The sequence below is a fragment of the Ambystoma mexicanum genome, chromosome 14, assembly GCF_040938575.1.
Source record: "Ambystoma mexicanum isolate Mex_15411 chromosome 14, UKY_AmexF1_1, whole genome shotgun sequence".
NCBI lineage: Eukaryota > Metazoa > Chordata > Amphibia > Caudata > Ambystomatidae > Ambystoma > Ambystoma mexicanum.
The window spans coordinates 454,056,246-454,079,071 of NC_090940.1; the positions used below are offsets into that span (position 1 = coordinate 454,056,246).

General features: G+C 49.0%; 1 protein-coding gene across 2 annotated transcripts in view; it reads left to right on the forward strand.

The window, feature by feature from the left end:
• Positions 1–22,826, forward strand: part of CLMN (calmin) — a 2,282,147-nt gene that overhangs the window by 599,831 nt on the left and 1,659,490 nt on the right. For both annotated transcript variants that reach the window (XM_069637682.1, XM_069637683.1), the window contains one exon: positions 2,005–2,066. In XM_069637682.1, coding sequence (XP_069493783.1) covers positions 2,005–2,066 — 62 coding nt within the window. The remainder of the gene's footprint in view (positions 1–2,004; positions 2,067–22,826) is intronic.

The window sequence follows — 22,826 nt, forward strand, 5'->3', positions numbered from 1 at the left end:
AAGGGTATACATTTCGGCAAGAACCATAGCACTGCTCTCAAGATTCTCCCTTCAGTAATTATCAGATGGGTATGTAATTCCTTAGTGAATAATTCTATACCATAGGTTAAGCGATGTATTGCCTTTTTTATATAAAAGTCTCTCAGCGGCACCATAGTGAATTTACCAAATGTATTATCTATTGCCCTCAATTGCCTAATGGCAATGTCTGCTTTTAGTTTTCATTGGTAGGGACTCCTCCCGTCCCGGTGTATGGAGTGGGCAGCCGGGCCTAGGCATTATTTTCTGAATGACAAGTTTTATTAAAAAAATGATCACACAAAAGAAAGTACATGCCTGTGTGCATTGGGATAATATATAATCATTGAATTCGAAGTTTGGTTAATATGCACACAAAAAAATCAACTAGAAAAGAAATGAAGATTGGAAAGTAAATATTTAATTATAGACCTAGCAATGGTATTACTAATATTTGTAGTAATTTCTTTAGAAAATAAATTATGAACATTTATTCCAATATAACAAATTACTTTCTAAATTACTTAAATGCTTACTTAGTATTCTTATTTGTATATTATAGTATGGCTGTCACACTATAGTATATAGTTATATTATTATTCAGGGAAAACTTTAGTTGCAGGGACATTAAGGTTAGCAACACATTGTAACAAAACCTTTTGAAATTCAGGGAAAAAACTTTAGATGCACGACACTCAGGTGAAAATCTAACACAGCAAAACCCCTGAAATTCGGCAGACAATTCTAGCAAAGCCACCTGAACTTGCCGCCCCCTGTCGTGCAACACATGACCACAATTATGACATCAGAGATTACATCCCTGATGATATCACTAATTCCATCATATATGACATCAATGATGGCATCACTGATGACATTAATTACCTCATATATGACATCACTGAGTAGATCGGCCTCAAAAACGCCTATGGGGAACAGTGAATAACAGATGAACAATGGGTCATTACGAGTGTGCCGGTCCGGTAACAAAGGTGCCGGTACCGGCACCATTTTTACCGGACGGCACACTCCGGGTCGGCAGGTGGCTGCCGTCCCACCAGGTCTGACCTGGCTGGCGGGACGGCACCCGCCCGCTGACTTTCACGATAGCATCAGCACAGTTATTAACGGTGCCGGTGCTACTCTCATCCCCATTGAGTCCTATGGGACTCAAATGGAAATGGTGATTAACGATTTTCCGACGCCTGACTTCCATGAACACCAGCGTTGTAATCCCCCAGTGTTTCCGTGAAGCCAGGCGCCAGAAAAAAATCACGGGCACAGCTGCCACCAGAGTTCAGGTACCGGCACCATTTTTACCGGACCGGCACACTCCGGGTCTGCAGGTGGCTGCCGTCCCACCAGGTCTGACCTGGCTGGCGGGACGGCACCCGCCCGCTGACTTTCACGATAGCATCAGCACAGTTATTAACGGTGCCGGTGCTACTCTCATCCCCATTGAGTCCTATGGGACTCAAATGGAAATGGTGATTAACGATTTTCCGACGCCTGACTTCCAGGAACACCAGCGTTGTAATCCCCCAGTGTTTCCGTGAAGCCAGGCGCCAGAAAAAAATCACGGGCACAGCTGCCACCAGAGTTGTAATGAGGCCCAGTGTCTTGTGCCCTGCCCATGTTCAAGTAAGAACGCCCTCTTTCTTCTTGGCAACATGTAAACATTGCATAGGAAGACTGCACAGTACGATGTTATGCAATGGCTGAACAAGAATCTGGTACACAGTAATTTTCAAAGGTTTTATTAGCATTCACTGATCAATGAACTAGAATGCAATAAAGGGGCAGAACCCAAACATGTTGTGATGGAAACAAGGTACTCTTTGGCCACTGGCCTATTTACCAAGTCGTATGAAATACATTGTTGTTTTCACTCGGTCTAGCACCTGGAGAAGAGTGTCTATATTAAATATAATGATGCATTTAATGAAAACATATTTTGCTTCTAAATTGTACATTCTTTTATTCTAGTTGAAAGGGAAACTGTTCAGATGAGGACCTTTACTAAGTGGATGAATTTGCATTTAAAGAAAGTAAGTTCCTTTGCAAATCTTCTTTCATAACAGTGGAATATTAAGCCATTTTGTGTGACAGCGACAAAATGCTTTTCTTGTATTAAAAAAAACAAATATTGGCAACGCCAACCATTGTGTATTTTTGATGGTGATAATTTTTGTGTTTGCTGATATTACTATTATATGTACATGTTCTCACATTTTATACCAAGCACTGCTATCATGTTCCACATGTTTCCAACATGTGTGCATTGTGTGGTGGAGTGTCAATGATCAGAACTCCAAATCAACTTAATAGGTTTGAATTGAGATATTTTTTATTCAAAGACTAGTCTTATTTTAGGATTCTCACTTTTATTGGTACGCTTCAGGAGTTTGCGTCTCTTTATCAGAATTACAATCTTTTTTGGCAATAAATGTCTTTCCAATGGAATTCTGAACCCTGTTATTCCTCTTCTCACCAGGCTTCATCTGTTTTACTTCACTTGCAGCCATCATCTGATTTACTATACATTTTGACCTCCATTGTTTCACTTCTTTATTTAGCATCATCCTGTCTTAGTTCTCATTATTCTAGCGTTGCTACCAGAGGGGTTTCTGGGCTTTTTACTTCCTTGGCTCTATCAGAACAAAGACTGTTTTCTTTACAATTCGTGCAATATTAGATGAATGCTTCTGAGACTTTGCTGGATATCCCAGTTTCATACACATGGCTACTGAATTCTATAACTCCCAGCATCATGGGCCATTTCTTTCTGAAATGGTCCTGTGCTTTTCAGTCCATTGTAGTACACATTGGTTTAGTACAGCTTTGAACTCTGAATAGTGCTCACTTTCACACTTATTAACCTTTTTGTGAAATTGGAAATTGCCAACGTTCTCTCAACTTTCAGTTTCAGGGAGCTCTTAGTGTTCCATTATCCTTTAGAGGCAGAGTATTGTGGCGAACCGGAAAGAGGACCCGGACTAAGATGTGCCGTGTTAAGGATGTTGTATTTATATAAAAAGAAAACCTCCTATCTAACCCTATCGCTATGAGGGAAGTTCCCTGCCTAGCAAACCGAACCTAATGCTGCTTGTCAAATTCCGAAAAGAAATAGTGCTTAGTCCAAATCCTATTAGCTAACGAGTTCCTACCACTTAAGAATAATATAACAGAAAAGGGAGGGAGATGCAGTAGCCTCTGTCTTGGGCTTCAGTCTGGCCCCATCCCTTGGATCTCTTTCTCCAGTTCACAATTTAAAAGTTCAGCAATTTTTTACAATACAGTTCGCAACCTCTGTGTATGTCTTCAAGTTTTTCATTATTTACATAAACTCTACACAGTTTCCTTTATCTCAGGAAAGGCAAGGTTTCCTTAAAACAGTTCTGCCATTTCCCACTTGGTGCTTGACCGTGTCCTTGTCTTATTTGTAAGCACTGGATCCCTCCCAGGTTTTCTCTCCTTCCAATTTGGCTTGTTCTCTTTCATGTTTCCTTGGTTCGCAAAAGTCCTCTGGCCCTCAGACAGGCTTACTTCAGTGGGGCCTTGGTGGGGCATCTGCCCATTCATGTTTTCTTGTCTCCTGTAACGCGTGTTTCTTTGCCAGACTTAAATATTACTATCTCAAATTTTCTCAGGGCTCTCCAAAGCCCAATGGCCCTTTGATAGGCTTGTTGTATTTATGTTTGGATTTATCTGGTTCCAGCAACTCTTCTGTGGCTTTCTCACCATCTAAAGTCTCTCAGTTTCTCAGGGCTCCCCAAAGCCCAATGTACCTCTGATAGGTTTGCTTGATCGGGGCCTTGGCAGAATGTCGGCTTTTCTGTGTTCTGTTAGGAACTCATGGTGGCAACAGTAAAGACAGACACAAGTGATCACAGTTCAAGGGTGTTTATTGAACAATGAATGCAGGGCTAATCCTAAATCGACCTTCAAATGAAAGATAAGGCAGTCCTAGTGGCGTTGTGTCAAATAAAAGGGCCTGTACTAAAAAAAAAAACGATTGCCAAGTCCTTACAACTAATTAAAGAAAGAGTGTGGGATAGGGTATTCAATAAAGAAAGAAGTGTTCTCAAATCATAAGTCAGGATGTGATTGCCAGGGATCTCTCTTCCCCACATTTTCAGCACAGGACAAGGTGGGACATTGGAGCACAGCACACGCTTGAATTTTCCCAGCACGAGCTGACAGTTCCATCCCAGCTATAAGGTTCGTCAATGGTAAAGTCTCTTCATTAAAAAGTCTCTTGCGGACTCTGGCCACCAGGGGGCTCACGGATGGGCTCCGACTCCGTGTGAGCTCCGACACCGTTGGTCCCTGAGACGATCTGAGCCCCCGTCTCACGACCCCCCCACCAGATCAGAAGTGTTGAGTGGTTGTGTAAGGGCCCCCCCGTTAGGTGAGAGCAAACGCGGGCAAAATCGGCCCGGGGAAAGAGGAGAAACCACCATCTGAAAATCCGAGCCTCAATGCGGGCCTGCAGAGTGCCTGCAGCGAAAGTGAAACCCCGCCTCAGCATCGCGGCAGCCCGGCCGTGGATTCCAGGAGACGGCAAAGGCAGCGGCGGGCGGCCCGTGAAGTACCCCCCTGAACCCCTCAACCTTCGGTCCTATCATCTGAGCCCCGTGAGCGGGTGAAAGAATCGAGCAGAACCAGGAGAGCCCACGGCAGGTCACCCCAGCCCCCATACCACCGAGGATCCAGAGGGGCCTGCAAGTACACTGAGGTGAGGAGCTGCCCCAGAGGTACAGGAGAAGCCGCGAAGCGACTTCCTCCACCCGCTGCTTGAACGTGCGACACCCGACGAGGGGGGATCGCCAGTCCCTCCCTCTCCCCCCGCAAAGCAAGGAACTCTGTGCAGCGGCTTCCCTCTCCCGCTGCCTGTGTGCGAGGTGCCTGACGGGCGAGCCCCTCCGACCCCTCCCTTTGCTCCCGCAGAATGAGAGAATCTACGTGGCAGCTCCCCTCACCTGCAACCTAAGCACACAGCGCCTGACAGGCGGACCCCCCAGCCCCGCTGTTCACGGCCTCCCCCACGGGAGGTCCATAGCCCTCACGAGGCCGCAAATAACGGCGTTTGGGACAAGAGGAGTGCCCACCCACCACCGCACTCTGGGCCCCCAGGACCACCGTGCTGCCGGAACCCCCATCAGAGAAACTTCCCCTGCCAAGCACTGACTGCGGCCCCAAAGCTCAGGCTACACCACGAGGGATTGAGACAGTGGCTGATGCCCTGCCCAACCGCCTTCATTTAAATTTGGAATAACGTTGTTCAGCAAGGTTATCCTGCCCCTGATTCCCTGAGGCTGGCAATTTTGGATAGGAGAGGGGATCGCACTCAGAAGACTGTCGCAACCCCTTCACTTTGGGGAAGCAACCACTCTCCCATAACAAACTTGGAAAGGAGAACATTTTGGAGGGCCCCACGCCACCGCGCCCTACGACCGCCCCGGATCCTCAACAGACATCCCTGAGCATTTCCAAACATCGTCCCCTACCCCAGTCTCGCGGCCAAACCCCCAGACCCAAGTGCCACATATTGGAAAACGGCGATACCCAACAAAAGTAGTGGTCTGGATACCTGAGAGTATACTCTCCCAATGGCACTGCAGACTGCCCACCGAGCGCCCTACCTACCTTGCATCGAATCGCAGATCGGTCCCAACATAGGGGCCCTCCCGGACACTATTCATCTACGCAACTTCAGAGAAGGTAAGGCCCCCGATTCAGGGGCGTGTGCCTCCTCTCACCCTTTATAAACATAAAACATAAGCTAGCTGAATACGCCTACACCCCATCCACCCCGTCCCTCGCAACTACAGCAACCATGTCAACGGAAAACGCGGAAGCGGGAGCGGCCGCTACAAAAGGAGATATTGCCGCCCTATTACATGAGATAAAAAATATGGAGGCGAACCTTGGTGGCAAAATCGACAAGATCACCCAGAGAATGGACAGCTTCGAGGAGAGGTTGGAGGGGGTCGAAAACAACCAGGCCTCAATTGATACCCTCGAGACCCAAATGGACGTGAGGTTACGAAACATTGAAAAAAGAGAAGAGGAGATGCGTCTTAAAATGGACGATTTAGAAAACAGAGAAAGGAGGAATAACCTGCACTTTTTTGGGATCCCAGAACGTGAAGGTGAAACCAAAGGAGACCTCAAAAGCACGATCCACGATATCATCAAAATCCTAACAGCAGACGAAGACATTGATGAACCCAAAACCGAATGAATACATAGAACGGGAGGGCCACCGGGTGGCCCGCGTTCGGTCCTAGCTAAATTCCATCGATATCAAGACAGGACTAGGGTCCTTGAAAAGGCCAGGTCTGGAGGTCCGCTCACAATGGGTGGTGCTCAAATAACGATTTTCCAGATCTGTCCTCACTCACACTGGCGCTACGACGACTCTGCAGTCCTCTAACAAGATGGCTCAAGGAACGAGGCATACGGTACAGATGGGGATACCCCTTCTCACTCACCTTTGAGTATGAAAGCAGGAAAATCATCCTCCAGTCTGAAGGGGAGATTAAGGATTGCATCGCTGACATTCTGGGAACAGGCCCGGGAGAAGGCGAGGGAGATGAAAATGGGTGAGTGGGAATGCAATGGGAGCTCCAGGGCCCTAGAAGAAAAAGAGTGAAAGGGTCGAGAAAATACAGACGCCCTAACAATACGACTGAAAGCACAAAATGACATTGAATCTTGCAATGCTTACGAACTAACATATTGAAATCCATGGCTGCAATTTTACCGAAGATCCTCAGAGGAACAAAGACTCAGTTACACAGCCGATGCAAGAGGAGGCACAAACTCACACGGGATGACCCTGGCACCGCACGGAATGTTATGTTCTTATATGATTATTGTTGTTACTGTTGTAATATATGAAGTTGGGGGGGGGAGTGGGATAGGGGCTCACCCTTATGTTGAGATGGAATACTTGATAGGGATCGCGAGGTAACGGTCCCCATTGATGGTCCGACAACGGACGGAACACTGCCACCAAGTCCGTTCTGGACGCCTTCGAAAGCTGCCAATGCAGCACCCTCAGTTCCTGGGCTTGCTTGAGCCTCAGCAACTCCTGAGGGAAAGGGTTTTTGATATAATGATAGCTCCATTTGAATTTGTTTGCAACACCAATGTTGATGTGGGCCTTAAGGTCCGAATAACTGTCTGGTCGCCAGTAGTGAAATGCGCTCCAGAGGCACCCGAAGATGGCATCTCTTGATAACCAAAAAAAGAGAGATTTACTCAGAGTAGCGTCCATCAATGTGAAGGGGCTGAATTCCCCAACTAAGAGGTCGTTAGTGCTAAGGGAATTTCGCAGATCCAACATTGACATAATGCTCATTCAAGAGACTAAGTTCGCCAAAGGGGAAGAAAGAAGCATCATTGGGAAGCAGGGAGGACTGGAGTTCTGGGGCTTGGGCCCGTTGAGAAAGGGAGGGTTTGGTATCTTGCTCAAGCAGGGCATTCAATTCGAGGTGGAAAAGCATGGTCTGATGTGGCAGGTCGGACCCTCCTGATCACGGGAAGAATAGCCAGAGTGAAAGTGACTATCGCCACTGTATATGCACCTGACACTGGACAGACTGCATTCCTCCAGAAAGTGATCCCAAAAATAATGTTGGAGGCCACGGGGCACGTCGTTCTGGGGGGTGATTTCAACCAATGGGCTGATCCATATATCGATTGGAAACCGGGAAACCCAGAAACAAGAAATCAGACTAAAGGGGGATGAACCGACCTCTCCGAGATAATGGATCTGTACAACATGAACGATGTATGGAGAATTATGCACCCTGGTGCAGCTGGATACACTTTTTATTCGAATCCCCACCACACGTTTACACTCATTGACTATATTTACCTAACGAATGACCTCATAACCACTGCACAACACTCAGACATCATTCCTGGGCTGATCTACCCATCGTGGGAGGGAAGTGGCGATGCAATGAGACCCTCTGGAAAGACCCTGTCTTCAAGACGAATATAGAGACCGAGATCGAAGAGTACTTTAAAATAAATAATGATGGGGAGGTTTCCAAACAGGTAGTCTGGGAGGCAGGGAAGGCCACATGGTGAGGGGTCTTAATACGGGAAGCGTCCGCTAAGAAAAGAGAGCGGAAGATCATAGAGCAAAGGCTAAGGGCCGAAATAGCTCAATTAGAGGGGGGAGATGAGGTAAGAACCTAGAGTGGACCCCGGAAAAGTTAGAACAGCCCAGCTAAAAAGGGAAGAACTGCGGCTTCTAGAACACAACCAAGTGGTGCGCAAACTGCAGCTTTACTGGCGGCTAGACTTAGGGAACAAAGAGCTGACCGCAGGGTGAACGAAATCATTGAGGATGCCGTCCCCCCTCCCCATACCCCCTGCAATATCCCAGAATCCTTTGCCAATTTTTATGAGAAGCTTTACACCTCTGAAACCACCCCGACCAACCGGACCTATCAGCCTACCACCAGCAATCACCATGCCCACAATAACGAACGCAGAAACTGAGTTTCTGGACTCCCAAATTACTGAACAGGAAGTTCATGAGGTGATTAAATGGCTAAAATTGGGTAAATCCCCGGGAGAAGATGGCTATACTGGTGGATTCTATAAGACGTTTGCCAAACAACTAGCCCCCTTCCTCTTGGATCTATTTAACGAAATACTAGAGACAGGACAGGCCCTAAACTCCTTTAAGAAAGCCTTGATAACGGTGATTCCCAAAGAAGGCAGGGACCCTAAAAATTGCGGATCTTATCGTCCGATTTCCCTTCTCAACCTCGATGCAAAAATGTATTCCAGGGTACTAGCGGCTAGATTAGAAACGCTAATGCCCCGTCTGGTTCACTCGGACCAAGTTGGGTTTATACTCAGGAGACAGGGGGCTGATTCCATGTGCAAAACATTGCACCTCATCCACGTGGCCCCAGAGATCCCGTCCTGTTGTCAATCGATGCGGAAAAGGCCTTTGATAGAGTGGAGTGGGAATTTTTGGGTGCCGTCCTGCAGAAGGTCGGAATATGTCCTAAAACCAGGAGGGGTATACAGGCAATATATACATCTCTCACAGCTTCGATATCCGTGAACGGAGAGTACTCCCGTTGGTTTGAATTGCAACGAGGGACTAGAGAAGGATGCCTCCTCTCTGCGATCCTTTTTGCCCTTTGATTGGAACCCCTTGCACAAAGGATAAGAGCTGACCCCGTGATAGAAGGGATCCGATTAGGCCAGACAGAATATAAAAAAGCGCTCTACGCGGATGATATTCTCCTCCACATAATCAACCCCGCAGAGTCCATTCCCTGCCCTTAGATTAATGGACGAATATGGTCAATTCTCTGGCTTTAAAGTAAATGAGGCAAAATCCATCCTATTTCCCCCTTCAGGGAACCACGACAGAAAATGATCTCAAGTTTCTCCCACTAAGTCTTAAGCTGGAACACCTCACACTACAGTACCTGGGCATACAGATTACTAGAACCCTGAAAGACTTATTCGAAGCCAATTTTCCTCTGCTCCTTCAGCGGTTCACTGCAGACCTTAGGAAATGGGGTAAACTTACGATCTCCTGGCTTGGCCGCATTAACGCGGTTAAGATGACGTGCCTCCCCCGCTTCCTGTACCCCTTCCAAATGCTGCCAATCGAAATACCTAAAGGGTTCTTTAGTGAAGCTAAAACAATCATGATGAGATTTATATGGCAGGGAAAGAAACCAAGAATTGCTTACATCACGCTGATACTGCCCAAGGACAGGGGAGGGGTTGGGCTCCCGGACCTGAGATCTTATTACATTGCCTCCCAGTTACGAGTCATGATCCCCCACCTCAGAGAACATCATGACCTTCAATGGGTCCAAATGGACAACCACTACTTTGCCCCGGCCACAGTATCAGAATGGCTGTGGACCCCGCACAAAAGGGTACTACGGAAAATCAAAGGTCACCCTATACTGAGCACGATATGGAGTGTATGGGGTGCAAACAAGGAGATGCGCAAGATCACCACCTGGCCATCTCCGCTCAGTCATCTATGGTCCCCCGGCATGAACAATCACATTCCGGATGTGGGCAGATACCAATCTTGGTACGAGGCGGGCTTGGAGAGAGTGGGCCAGCTCCAGAGAAAGGACTCCTATATCACTCTGCCGGAACTGACGGAAGCGTTGGGCATAGGCACTCTTTCCACATTCAAGTATATCCAACTGAAAGGGGTCCTGACGAAGGCAGAATGGAAGGACAAATTGAACAGAGACTTGACCCCATTCAAGAAGATATTGGACTCTAGAGTGGAAAGGAAAGGCCTCATATCAGTAATGTACCAGGAACTAATAGCAGCGGTAGACGGAACTACGGAGCTCTTGAGGTCCAGGTGGGAAAAGGACTTTGGGGAAGAAATATACCCTGAGCAATGGGATTTAATGTGCAGAGCTGCCACCAGAACATCATTATCTTGTCAGTACAAATTACATGCCATCACACTCCTGCACCGGTGGCAATATGACCCCCTCTGACTATCCAAAATGTCTCAGACAATGAGCCCGACATGCTGGAGGAAATGTGGCCAAACGGCCAATTACTGGCACATGTGGTGGGGTTGCCCGTGCATCAAGTATTCTGGGACGAGGTCCTGGGGTGGATCAAGTAAATTGATGGCATTCAAAGAAACGCTGACCTCTATCTTGTGCTTTTTGCCTTAAAAAGGGACATAGACGATTGGACCAGAGTGAAAGGCGTAACCCCCCCACCTACTCCTTGCCGCCAGGGCCCTTCTGGCGATCAAATGGAAATCCGGAGCGGTGCCTAGGAAGGATGAGTGGATTGCCCTAGCCACGAATATCTACTTGATGGAAACAATAACGGCCGCCCTACACGGAAGAGCTGCCCAATGTGAAACTCTATGGATGGACTTTAAAAGTCAACACTTAACAACAGATAATGAGTCCCTATCCGATGAGCCCGAGGTGCCCTAATGGAAATCCAATGCCCAGGCAGCAGTAACTGAATAACTCTCGAAACAAGTGATCACTGTGCGACCAGACTTCGGAGTCATGAATATTGCCCTATCAACGTTTTTTGCGCTTCAGTAACAATTACTGGATTGGAGCTAAATCAAGGGAGGGGGAGGAGGGGAGAAGGGGAAGTTTTTTCTTTTGAGTTTCTTGAAATGCACCTGACCTGCGAACTGAGATAATTGTTGAACACTGTGAGCGCACATTATGCCCTTTGTTTTTCGTTAAGTGATTGAAGGTTATGAATGGTTCATCAGTTGACATGTGCCTTGGCTTTTTGTTTCTTTTCTTTGTTGTTTATGATAAAACCAATAAAAACGAATTAAAAAAAAAAGTCTCTTGCCTGCGAGTTATTTTCCACAGTTTAAGTTGGGTGATGGTTTCACCCATGGGTCCCTCTTTTCCGGGCGCCGACCCTTCACGTATTGTTTTCAAACAATCAATTGAACAGTTGCTTTCTCAATGTACTTAGGGTGATGACTTTTCACCCCTGGATCTCCCTCGACCGGCTTGGCCCCACTTGACAAGGGGAACAATTCACTTCCCCTGATCTTCCAATACCTCTTACTTTCACGAGTCTTAATGTCTTTTTAAACGGTACTTTAGGCTTCGTCCCTGCTTGTCGGCTTCCCTCTCTGGGTTCACTCTCGACCAACTTTTACAACACATTGTTCATGCGCTCATTTCCCTTAGCTTCGCAATCATCTCTAGGTCAAAGACTTTCGATGGTACAGAGGAGTTTACAAGACCCCTGCATGACCTCTTTTTTTCACCTTTTCCCAAGGGCTTCTGGTTCCGGTAGTTTCTACCATTGGGTAATCGGCTAGAGTTTCCGGCCTGAGCACCCACGTGGTGCCGGACTACACTGTTGCTGGTTTTCCCCCTCTTTAGCTTTTCAAAGTTCAATTTAGCCTTTGGTTATTTATGGTTCAACGCAGTTCGGTTTCTTATTGGCTCTTCCCTCGACTCAACGGCTGTGATGAATGCTTGGCTTTCTTCTCCTTCGAGCCAAGGTAGGTTCCACAGAGACCTGCGTCCCTCCCCGGTGTCTCATGTACTGTAGACATCTGCTGCAACACACGCTGGCTATTGTTCACTGACTAATAATTTCTTCTGCAGAGGTTTCCCAGGCCTTGGTCAGAAAGGGCAAGGTTGCTTCTCTCCTTGTCACCCTTTCTCTCCTTGTCACCCTTTCGGTCTGCGCCATCTTTCTCCTTCTCTTGAACTGCCGTGCTGAGTTAGTTCTCACGTTGTGTGGTCTGCCTTGCTCCTCTTGTGCTCCACTTTTTATCCCTGTGGGGAAGGGAAAGGGCGTCAGGTGTGTGTGATTCTGTTCAATTCCCTGACTTCCCCTGACCCTTGTATTGGGACATGACAGGTAAACAGCTATGGTGTTAGTCCATTGTCTTCCGTGTTGTGTGAAAGTGTTTTTGTCGGGAAAGGGTGGGGGGGCAGTGTTTTGGAATATGCCACATGGTAGGATGGGGAAACAGTGTTGAAAGAAGGGGGATACCACGTCACATCCGTCAGTCTCCCACTCCCCAAGGACCCCCTAAACAGGTGATCCTACCTCACTGGTCCACCCCTGTAACTGGATCCAATAGTGATGGCCATGTCCTGGCCACCTGGATGACAGATCCCCGGGGACTAGCTAGGGAGACACCTTCAGGTTTCTCACAGTTCCCATAACCCTTATGGCTTTCCCAGCGTCTATTGTTAAAACTCTTGATTTCCCTTGGCTCCCCAAAGCCCTCTGCTAGTTTTGCTTTAGCAGTGCCTCTGCAGAATGTCTGCCCGTTTGGGTTTTCCATGCTCCAGTAACCCTTTCAGCATCTCCAGTTTCTATTATTACTGTTCGGCGGAGATCAGGGATCCGACTCCTCTGCTCAGATCTGGTCTCGGCATTTATTAACGGACCCCAGGCCCACCACAGCTTCCATGTGGTCACCCCACCAGGTGAGACGATCGCTTTACAGTCCCCGTCTCTCCCCTGACCTTGGCTTCTTGGTCGGTCAGGGCAGCAGCCTTCTGGCGTCTTCCAAGCATTTAATTCGCTCTTCACGCTACTGGCGATTCTGCAGTCTAGCGTGGCTCTGACTCTCCAGGACATCTTCCGTCGTCAGAAACTCACCTCTGTGTAGGATTCACTCTTTCCTGTTCTAGGTTCCTCATTGTTTTATGTATGTCATCACAAATAAAAGGGGTGTGCCGTTTGCTTTTGAACGTGGCATTTAGGCGGGATCCAGCATTACCTGAAGCCAAAGAGATGGAAGAAATGTCACTATTTGGTGAATCCAAAACAGGGTTAACAGGCTTTCTGATTTCTAATGTAGGCAGATAACGAGTTCTGGATAGAACTTGTAGGAATGGGAGTCCTTGTCCCCAAGAGGGGTGTCACTCCCCAGTGAGGTTCCACCTGCCCAGAACCCTAGGGAGGGTCTTGCTGAGCGGGCTCACCTCCCTACCCTCAAAGGGGGTGGCTCCCTCATGGGGAGAAGGGTCAAATTGTCCAGATTCATCAGAGTCCACACCTTTTAGGTTAAAGTACCATCTATCATGGTCAGTCAATCCAAGCCTTCCTGGTTCAAATGCTCTCATGGTATCATCATGCCTTCAGGTTCAGCACCTGTTTGATTCAAGTGCTCTCAGGGATTTTTCAACCTTTCAGGTTAAGAGGATCCACACCTCTGGGGTTACAGTACTCTCGTCCCTACCCTCAAAGAGGGTTGCTCACTTATCAGGAGAAGGGACAAATTAACCAGATTCATCACAGTATCCAAACCTTGTATGTTAAAGTACCACCTATCATGGTCAGCCATTCCAAACCTTTCCTGGTCAAATGCTCTCATGGTAACATCATGCCTTCAATTTCAGCACCTCTTTGATTCATGTGCTCTCAGGGATTTTTCACCATTTCAGGTTCAGAGGACCTCTGGGGTTACAGGACCCTGTGTTTCCCCACCTCTCCTGGTTTCGGGTCCCAGCAACATTAATCCTTAAATGCACTCAGAGTTCAGCTTCCCTCAGGCTCCAATGCATTGACCATCTGACTTCTATGTCCGAACTGTTTGTCTTGCATCTTTGGTTTTATGGCACCATGTTGGTCCAAGGTCCTCAGGCCAACCTCCTTCTCTTTGATAGACTCTTCCCGCCACCTCATCAATTTCCTTTCATCTACTGCTGTCCCCTCTCCTCTGCTTCCCTACCCCCAACTCCCTTTGCCTACCTCCTGGCTACCTTGCCCTCTCCTTCTTCCTCTCCTGCCCCCCCCCCCACCCTGGCTTTGTCTACACCTCCCTCTTCCCTTCCGCAGAGTGTACCTCTGAACTGTACCCCTCCCCGGAAGTCCTTCGAGGACGGCAATTTTCTCCATATTGCCACTCTCAACACTCGTTTAGCCGTCAAATGCTTCTCTGACATCTGTCACCTCCCGGAAGAACTTGACCTCGATGTCCTTGCTCTCACCGAGACATGGTTCATGGCCAGCTCTGTCACAAGTTTTGACACTCTCCTCCCGGATGTCTACAAGATCCTCTCTGCACCCAGATCCACCCGGTTCGGAGGGGGTGTATCCCTGATCTTCCCCAAGTGGATTCCTGCCTCTGTCATTTCTATGCAGCCCTACTCCTCTTTCGAATGCCTTGCCGGCAAGCTTGCTCTCTCTCCTGGCCTCTCTTTTAGCATTGCTACCATCTATCGCTCACCTGGTCAGATCACCTTCCTATCGGAGTGGGCAGACCTCTCCTCCCCACTGGCCTTAACCACTCACCTCCTCCTTCTTGGTGACTTCAGTATCCATCTTGATGATCCCTGTTCCTCCTCTATACTCTTTCGTGACCTCTGCGATACTCTCTGTCTCTCCCTCTCTCCAATCTCCTCTCTGGCCTGACTCACTCCGCAAGACACACGCTTGATGCTCTGATCTCCTCCACTCTCCCCCTCTCCATCCCTCTGACCACTCCCCTCTCCTGGAGTGATCTTTCCCTCTTTTCCTCCCATCTCTCACTCTCTACCACGCAGGCCGTGCCAACTCCACCACTGCCAGCTACCTGCTCGGTCATCTGACCCATGAGACGTGTGTCAGTTGAGGCTTTCACCGCCACTTTCTCTCATCCTCCTCCTCTGGCTGACTCACATCCTGACAAAGCCCTTTCCATGCTCTACTCTTCCATCTCTGATACTCTGGATGTTCTTGCCCCTGTCATGAGGATCCGCTTGAAGCCCAAAGCCAAGTGCAACTCCTGGTACGAATCCTACCTAGCTACCCTTAAACACGAGTGCAGGGTGGCTGAGAGGAAATTGCAGGCTTCTTGTACATCCTCTGACAAACTGGCCTGCTGCCTGCTCCAAAGGCATTACCGGCTCCTTGTCTGAACTAAGAAGAGAGCCCACATCCAAGCCTGCGTCTCTGTGGCCTCTAACAACTCTGCCAAACTCTTTCAAATCTGCAAGGAGCTGGTCAACCCTGCTGCAGGCTCTACCTCTCCTGTCGCCTCCCAGGCCCTTTGCATGGCCCTTGCATGTCATTTCATCAAAAAGAAAACAGGACATCCTGTCCACCCTCCGTCCTCTCCTCTTCCCCATTCTCTCTCCTCTACCTCTGGCCCTCCTACAGCTGCCAGAGGGGGCCCTCCCACTTCCACTTACTTTCCTCTTACCTCCTCTGACGAGGTTTCTAGACAAGTCTGATCTCTGAAAGTCTCATCAAAACAGGTTCTTCCTTGTTCATCCAAAACCATCAAAGACCACATTGACACCCTTGCTCCTGCTCTGGCTGACTTCTGTAACCTCTCCTTCGCCTCTGGAGCCTTCCCCGCCATTCTGAAGCACTCTTGTGCACCCCCTTCTCAGGAAACCCACAGCTGACCCCATATGCCCAGCACTATCACCCGATCACCATCACTCCTTTCCTGGGCAAACTCCTGGAAAAGCTGGCCATCTCCAAGCTTAATCTTCACACCCATTCTGTTGGTTGTCTCCATGACCATCAGTCTGGCTTTAGAGCCGCCAGAAGCATGGAAACTACTCTCCTGAACGTCCATGAAGACCTGCTCTCCAACCTTTACTCTAACATAGCCTCTGTCTTCATCCTACTTAATCTCTCAACTGCCTTTGACACGGTCAACCATGCCATCCTGCTCAACTGTCTCCATGATAACCTGGGTATCACCAATCAGGCCCTGGCCTGGCTGACCTTTCCTCTCTGACTGACCCTCCCAGGTCCAACTTGGGTCCTTACTTCTTTCCTCTATCTCACTCTACCTGTGGTGTTCCCAAGGGGTCTAACCTCTCTCCCTGGTTATTCAACCAATACCTGGCACCATTTGCGCACCGCATTGCTGCTCTCTGCTCCAACTTTCAGTGCTATGTGGATGACACTCAGCTCGTCTTCAGGCTTCCCTCCGCCACCTCCTCTCCTTCTCTACTCTCTGACTGGCTGTACGCTATCCAGGAGATGTGTGCCACCAATGATCTCTGCCTTAACGCCAGCAACACTGAGATTTTCCTCATCGGCACACCTGCAACCTCCTGTCCTGTCACTCTCTAGTCGGCCTCCCTTGACCCTCTTCCTGCTCCCACCTGTGAGGCTAAGAACCTCTGGGTCATCTTCGACTCCTCGCACTCCTTTTCTCTTCACATCTCTGACGTCTCCAAGAAGTCAAACTACCAAATGCACCTCCTCAGAGGTATTCTTCCTTTCCTCTCCTTCCCCCAGAAGCTTACTTTCTCTTGAGCTCTGGTTCCCTCTTGGCTTGACTATTGCCTCTTTCTAAATATGCCTGCTTCTACTCTCCGCCCTCTGCAACTCATCCAGAACAGGACTGCAAGACTTGTCCTTAGCCTCAAAACCTGGGATTGGATCTCTGCAGCCCTGAAATCTCTTCATTGGCTCCCAGTGGCTGCAAGGATTAAATTCAAGACCCTTTGCATTGTCGACAAGGCTTTCTGGGGCCTGAGTCCAAAATATCTCCAACTCTTCCTCTGTAAATACCTTCCCACTCAAGCTATTCGCTCCTCCACCTCCCTCATGGTCAGTCGCTTCTCCAAGCAACGAGTTGGCTGTAGATCTCTTTCCTCGGCTGGGGCCTCCTTCTGGCACAGCCTCCCTGCCACTAAAAAACTTGGAGAACCACCTACGGTTTCAGAAGCACCTCAAGACTTTCCTCTTTGCTTCTGCCTTCGCTCTTCCTCTCCCCTGCTAACCTGTCTGCTTCAGTACCCTGCACCTGGCTACCCTCTGACTTCGGGCTCAGGCCCCTGCCGACCCATCCACTCACCCGCACTGCCTCCTGGCAACCCATGCACTTGGGTCTGTATCTGCAACCCTACAGTCCAGTTACCTGCACCTATCAGACACCCCTTGCCTGTGTGTTAAACCCTGCACTTGCCACCCTGCTGGCTGCACTACCAGTTGTTGTGTTATCCCTTGCTTAGCACTTTCCAACTTCCCTTTCTCCTGCACTTGTGCGTTATCAATGTCACTGGGCCTAGTAAAATCGTTGATTTGTCCTCCCTCGTTACCCCCTGTGCCTCGTCGTGCTTTGAAACACTTGTGTATGAGCGCAATACAGATAAAATATCAATATCAATAGGCTACTTATATCGAGGTTGTTCCATCCCCTACAATACCCTCTTCTTTTGTATAGGTCAAGTTTTCTTCCTTACAAAACCTTATTAGTAGCTGAATGACTCTGGGATGCCTTCTTCGATAAGCATGGCTCCAACAGGAGGATCTGAATCGGCCTGCCACTATCTTGAATCCTTTCATTGATCTGACTCTCATGCAAGGATCTGTGCAGTGCTACAGATGTGGTAGCATTTTCAGGACTACTTCACTCTCCTTAGTTCCCCTGTACACTCGCTCAGCAATCTCTCTGGCATCTGGCACTCATCCCTCTATCGCAGGAATTACTTTGACCAATCCATGATGGTCTTTCCAGGGACCCTGAAGGCATTGCAGTGGTGCAGAGAGGTTTGTATAAAAGGTCTGCAGGCAAAGATCCTGTAGGCTCCGCTGACCTTGAAAAAGCAAAGCAAGACTTCAACTGAAGTCTTCCTCAATGGTGCCCTGCCTATTTCTGGGGCTGTCTAGTGTGATGACTTAGGGAGCCAGGGTTCTCTGAGTCGTATGATGCACCCGGGAGATAGACCGCTGTAGGAAGAGGGGCAGGCCGTAGATGGAGCAGGAAGGTTCAAGAGGGCAAGCACATCTGACTGAAGGGAGGTAAGATGCAAATCCAAAGTGGTTATGCCCGCAGATGGAGGCAGAACAAGAATATGGTGTGAAGATTAGGAGGAACATGGATAGAGATGCTGTTAAGATGGGAGGGATCAAGACCCAAAGACATGGAGGTGATAACACCATCTTGACATTCTCTTTGAAAACTGGGGAAGGCAATCCCAGTTAGATCTTGGAATAGTCAAGAAAATAGTTATAGGTATAACTGGTGCTTAAGATATAGCGATGACTACAGAAGTTACAATTCGAGGAAGAGGTGGTTGTACCACACCATCGCTGAGAAATAAGCGGGGGGAGAGCCAGAGACAGTGTTCCGAGACTGTGAGTGACTGGGTTTTACCCCAAACCCTTGTGCATCTCTATGTTAATTTCTTTTGGTTTTGACCGGGAGAGGAAAGATTTTGTTAAAACCAGTTTTTACTTTGTGTCTGGCCTCTTTGTGACACCTACCTGGCTACATAACACATGTTAAGGCAGAAGTCCATTTTGGGGGTTCTACAGTCGCATTTCATTGGCCCCTCTATGCTTTTTGCTTTTCACGCAGTTTTTTTGGTATTCTGATGTATTTTTGTGGTCAGAGGGATTTCTGCTCAAGTCCACCGGCCACAACATCCCTTTTTACTCTACGATCCTATGGTAACCCATAAGGCTCATAGGACAGGGGGGTCTTTTAGTCCTCCATTTTGGCCCTAGGTTGATTGTAGCTCCCTCTATTAGTTTTAGGGAGTAGGCTAGTGGCAGCTACTATTTAGATTTGGTTCCACCAGGGGTGCCATCAGGTTTACTGCATCAGTAGCCCATTGTACCATCATGGTAGCCATTGGGGTACTTATGTGTATTTCTAAGTCAATTTTGTTTCTTGGGCTTCTTTTATTAAAGTATGATGAAGCTGGCGTAAAGCAGCTGTTGCGAACACACAGGCTTAGCCCTGCACTTGAGAGTGTTGTTCCTGTTGCTCCTCGTAACCTGCCTAGGAGGGTTTGGGGGGGGGAGTCTGGTTCCTCTCAACCCACCTGGCAGGTGAGGGAAGGGATGTCTGGTTTCCCTCACCCGCATGGGGGTCTGATTCCTCTTACCTTTCCTTGGGGTATTGTTTCTCTTCTCCTTGGTGTATCTTCTCTCTCGTCCCATTCCCTTGGGGTATTTTCCACTCTGAGATCGAGGTGAGTCTCTTACGTGACTCCTTCTGAACTTTGTTTCCTAGCACCCTTCCATGGGCAAGCAAGGGCTGCCTTTCTTCCAGATCCTTTGGGCTCCTGGGTCAGGAGGGTACTGGCCTCTTCCACCCTCTCCCCCAAATGGGATCAGCTGGGTTCCCTCAGGTTCCGCTCTTCAGTACAGCAGGGTAGCCAGCAGGCATGAGGCAGCCTTCCTTCCCCTGCTTCAATGCCCAGCTGAAACACCGTGCAACTGAACTGAGTCTCCCTTTAAACAGTTCCTCTTTCCACTAGCTAACTCCTAATTTGGCTGACTTGTCTGGATTCCTGATGGGAAGAGGCAGTGTTTATATCATACTCTTCCCACATTAGTTCGCCCCACATTGATTAGTTTGTGTCATGTTGTTCCTATGGGCATACCGCCCGTCCACCTCGTTAGGTGGGCGGACCCCCGTTGCAGTCCTTCTTCCCGCCACATGGGAAGTGACTTTGGGGTGTGGGAGGGAGTTGAGGGGTTTCGACAGTTCATGCCTGGCAGTTAATAAAGCAGGTTATCTTTACAATGGCTCCAGCGTGATATGTGCCTCTGTCGGTTTGAGGACCGAGCAAAACCTCACATCTGGCAACGAAGGTGTGTGCTACACCCACCCGTGCCAGGGAGGCCCGCAGTCGAGCGGTGTACAGCGCGTCGGCGCACCTCCAACCCTGTGGCCCGAAGGCCCTGGAAGGCACGCAGAGGACCACGGTCGAGCGGCGCGGCGTGTCAGCGCTCCTCTCGGGAAAGAGGCCCCTGCGAAAGGGCTCACTTCAACACCGCAAGCAAAACGAGCGCCAGCCCCAGCAGACACGGAGCACAGGAGGGCCCAATTAGCCACAGGGCGGCCCCCAGCACGTGCGCAACACGCCGAGCAAGCCCTGCCCCCCATCCATCACACACTACCTGCGACAGCGAGGGAACCAGGAAACGGCGGGTAACCCTACGAAGGAGGAAAGTCTGTCACGAACGACAGCCACACTCTGCACGTGCGTACAGGCTGAAGCATATCAGCACCTCAAAATATTACAGGGCAAAGACGAGCCCCGGACAGTACGTAAACACCGGCCTGAATCAAGCGAGCCGTCCACACCATGTTGTCTCCTGCAAATCCAGCGGCATCGTCATCAGGAGGTGCAGGAGCCATCGCAGATGATCCTCAACAGGCGCAAGGATCAGGTAACAACTCGCAAAACCTGCCCATACCCGGCCCATTTGATGTCAGCGACACCTCCAATCTGGGACCCAGATGGATCATATGGCTAAGGAACTTTAAGTTCTATGCAGGGGCAATTGGTCTAATTGATGACGCAAGGCTAAAAAACACCTTATTCATGACGGTAGGCCCAGAGGTCAGGGACATAGCTGGGGAGCTGATGAACGTAGACACGTCACATATGATGAACTCCACGGAAAACTCTCCGAATGCTTCACCCCCCACACCAATATTGACTGAGTGACACGTATTCCACACCACCAGACAGGAGAAAGGAGAATCGCTGGACAACTTCGTGATGCGCTTGCGCATCAAGCTGAAATACTGTGAATTTCACAAATATTCCAATGAAGAGGCATTGAGATCCCAGGTCATAGCTGGCCGCATGTCACAATCATTCAGAAAACAACTGCTCCAAAAACAAAGACCCCTAGAGGAAATCCTTGCATTAGCCAAAATGGTGGCGGCTGTAGAGTCACAGCTTGATAGTCTTGGCAAGGCCGCCATCCAACAACCATCATCCAATCCGGACACCATAAACAGACTCTATGCTGCCCCCTCACTTAGCGATAAACGCACTGATGCCACGTGCTATCGATGCAGATACGAATATCCACACGTGGGCGAGTGCCCCGCCATTGGAAAGAAATGTGCCGCCTGCGGCGGAATGGACCACTACAGAGCCGCATGCAAGAATGCGCCGGGACCTGTAACCAACAGACCAAGGCAACATGAAAGAAGGAGAAGCTCACGGCTCATCCCTCCCACGGCAAGGGGGGAAGAAGAACAAATAGGATCGAAACAAGAAGACAGGACCCGAAGAAACTCGTACGCAAGAGAAGACAGAAAATCATCAGACTGGTCCAGACGATCTCAATGGAGTTGGTTTGTTCGTTACATTGAAATGAGATCCCCGTCCGGCAGTGAATCTCAGTCATCAGAGGAAGACCAACGAAAGAAGGGGTCTGTGTGGGCGCTCAAAAATGCCACGGCCACCCAACACAGTCCCACACTCACATTACAAGTTAACAACACCCCGCTTGAATTCCTCATCGACACAGGGGCGACAGTCAACATTATAAGTAAACAGGCATACAACTCGCTGGTCAGCCCCCCGAAAATCAGAAAAGCCACGGTGGACATCTACCCATACAGCGCCACCACCCCGCTAGCCTGCAAAGGGACTATCTCTGCATGGTGCGTGCGAGTATTTCCACCTCTTCCTGTATGGCAAGGAGTTCACCGTAATAACGGATCATCAGGCCCTACTCACAATCTACGGGGGTCCAAAATCAAGAATGCCCCTGAGAATAGCCAGATGGGACCTACGTCTACAGGATTACAAATTCACCAAGCACCGCCCGGGCAAAGAAGACAACCCGGCAGACTATCTATCTCGACACCCCACTGGACCCGCCAGCCCTCAACCATCCATTGCAGATGAATATCTCAACTACGTTGTCCATCACCTACAACCGCTGCCTGTGGGATGGGCAGACGTAATCACACAATCGGAGCAAAACCCAGCACTACGCATCATATGCCACTGCATACAAGAAGAAAGGAGAGCACACATGCGGCAGCAAGCGAGGAAGGAATCGGAGGATGTCCAAGAAGACGTCAAATACATAGATCAAGTCCGAGATGAACTCTCCATAGTCAATGAACACATAGTCCTAAAAGGGTGCAAAGTACTCCTCCCGAAATCGCTACGAGCCAGGACGATACACGTAGCGCACGGAAGTCACCGAGGGGTGGTAGCCACCAAAAGGCTACTAAGGCAGAAAGTATGGTTCCCCAGACTGGACGCAATGGTGGAAGACATAGTGGGCAAATGCCCGACGTGCGCACAAGTGGCACCACCCCCACATCCAAATCCGTTACACATGTCACTCCTACCGGGACACGTGTGGGAGGAACTAGCGGTAGACTTCTTTGGACCGCTGAGAGACGGCACGTATGTACTGGTGCTAATAGACGAACACTCAAGATTCACAGAGGCTCAAATCGTCGACAGCACCGCTGCCTCGAGCGTCATCCCAGCATTAGACTGCATGTTGTCCACGTATGGAATACCCAAGATCATAAAGTCGGACAACGGAGCACCATTCATGAGTCAGGACTTCGAGAACTTTTC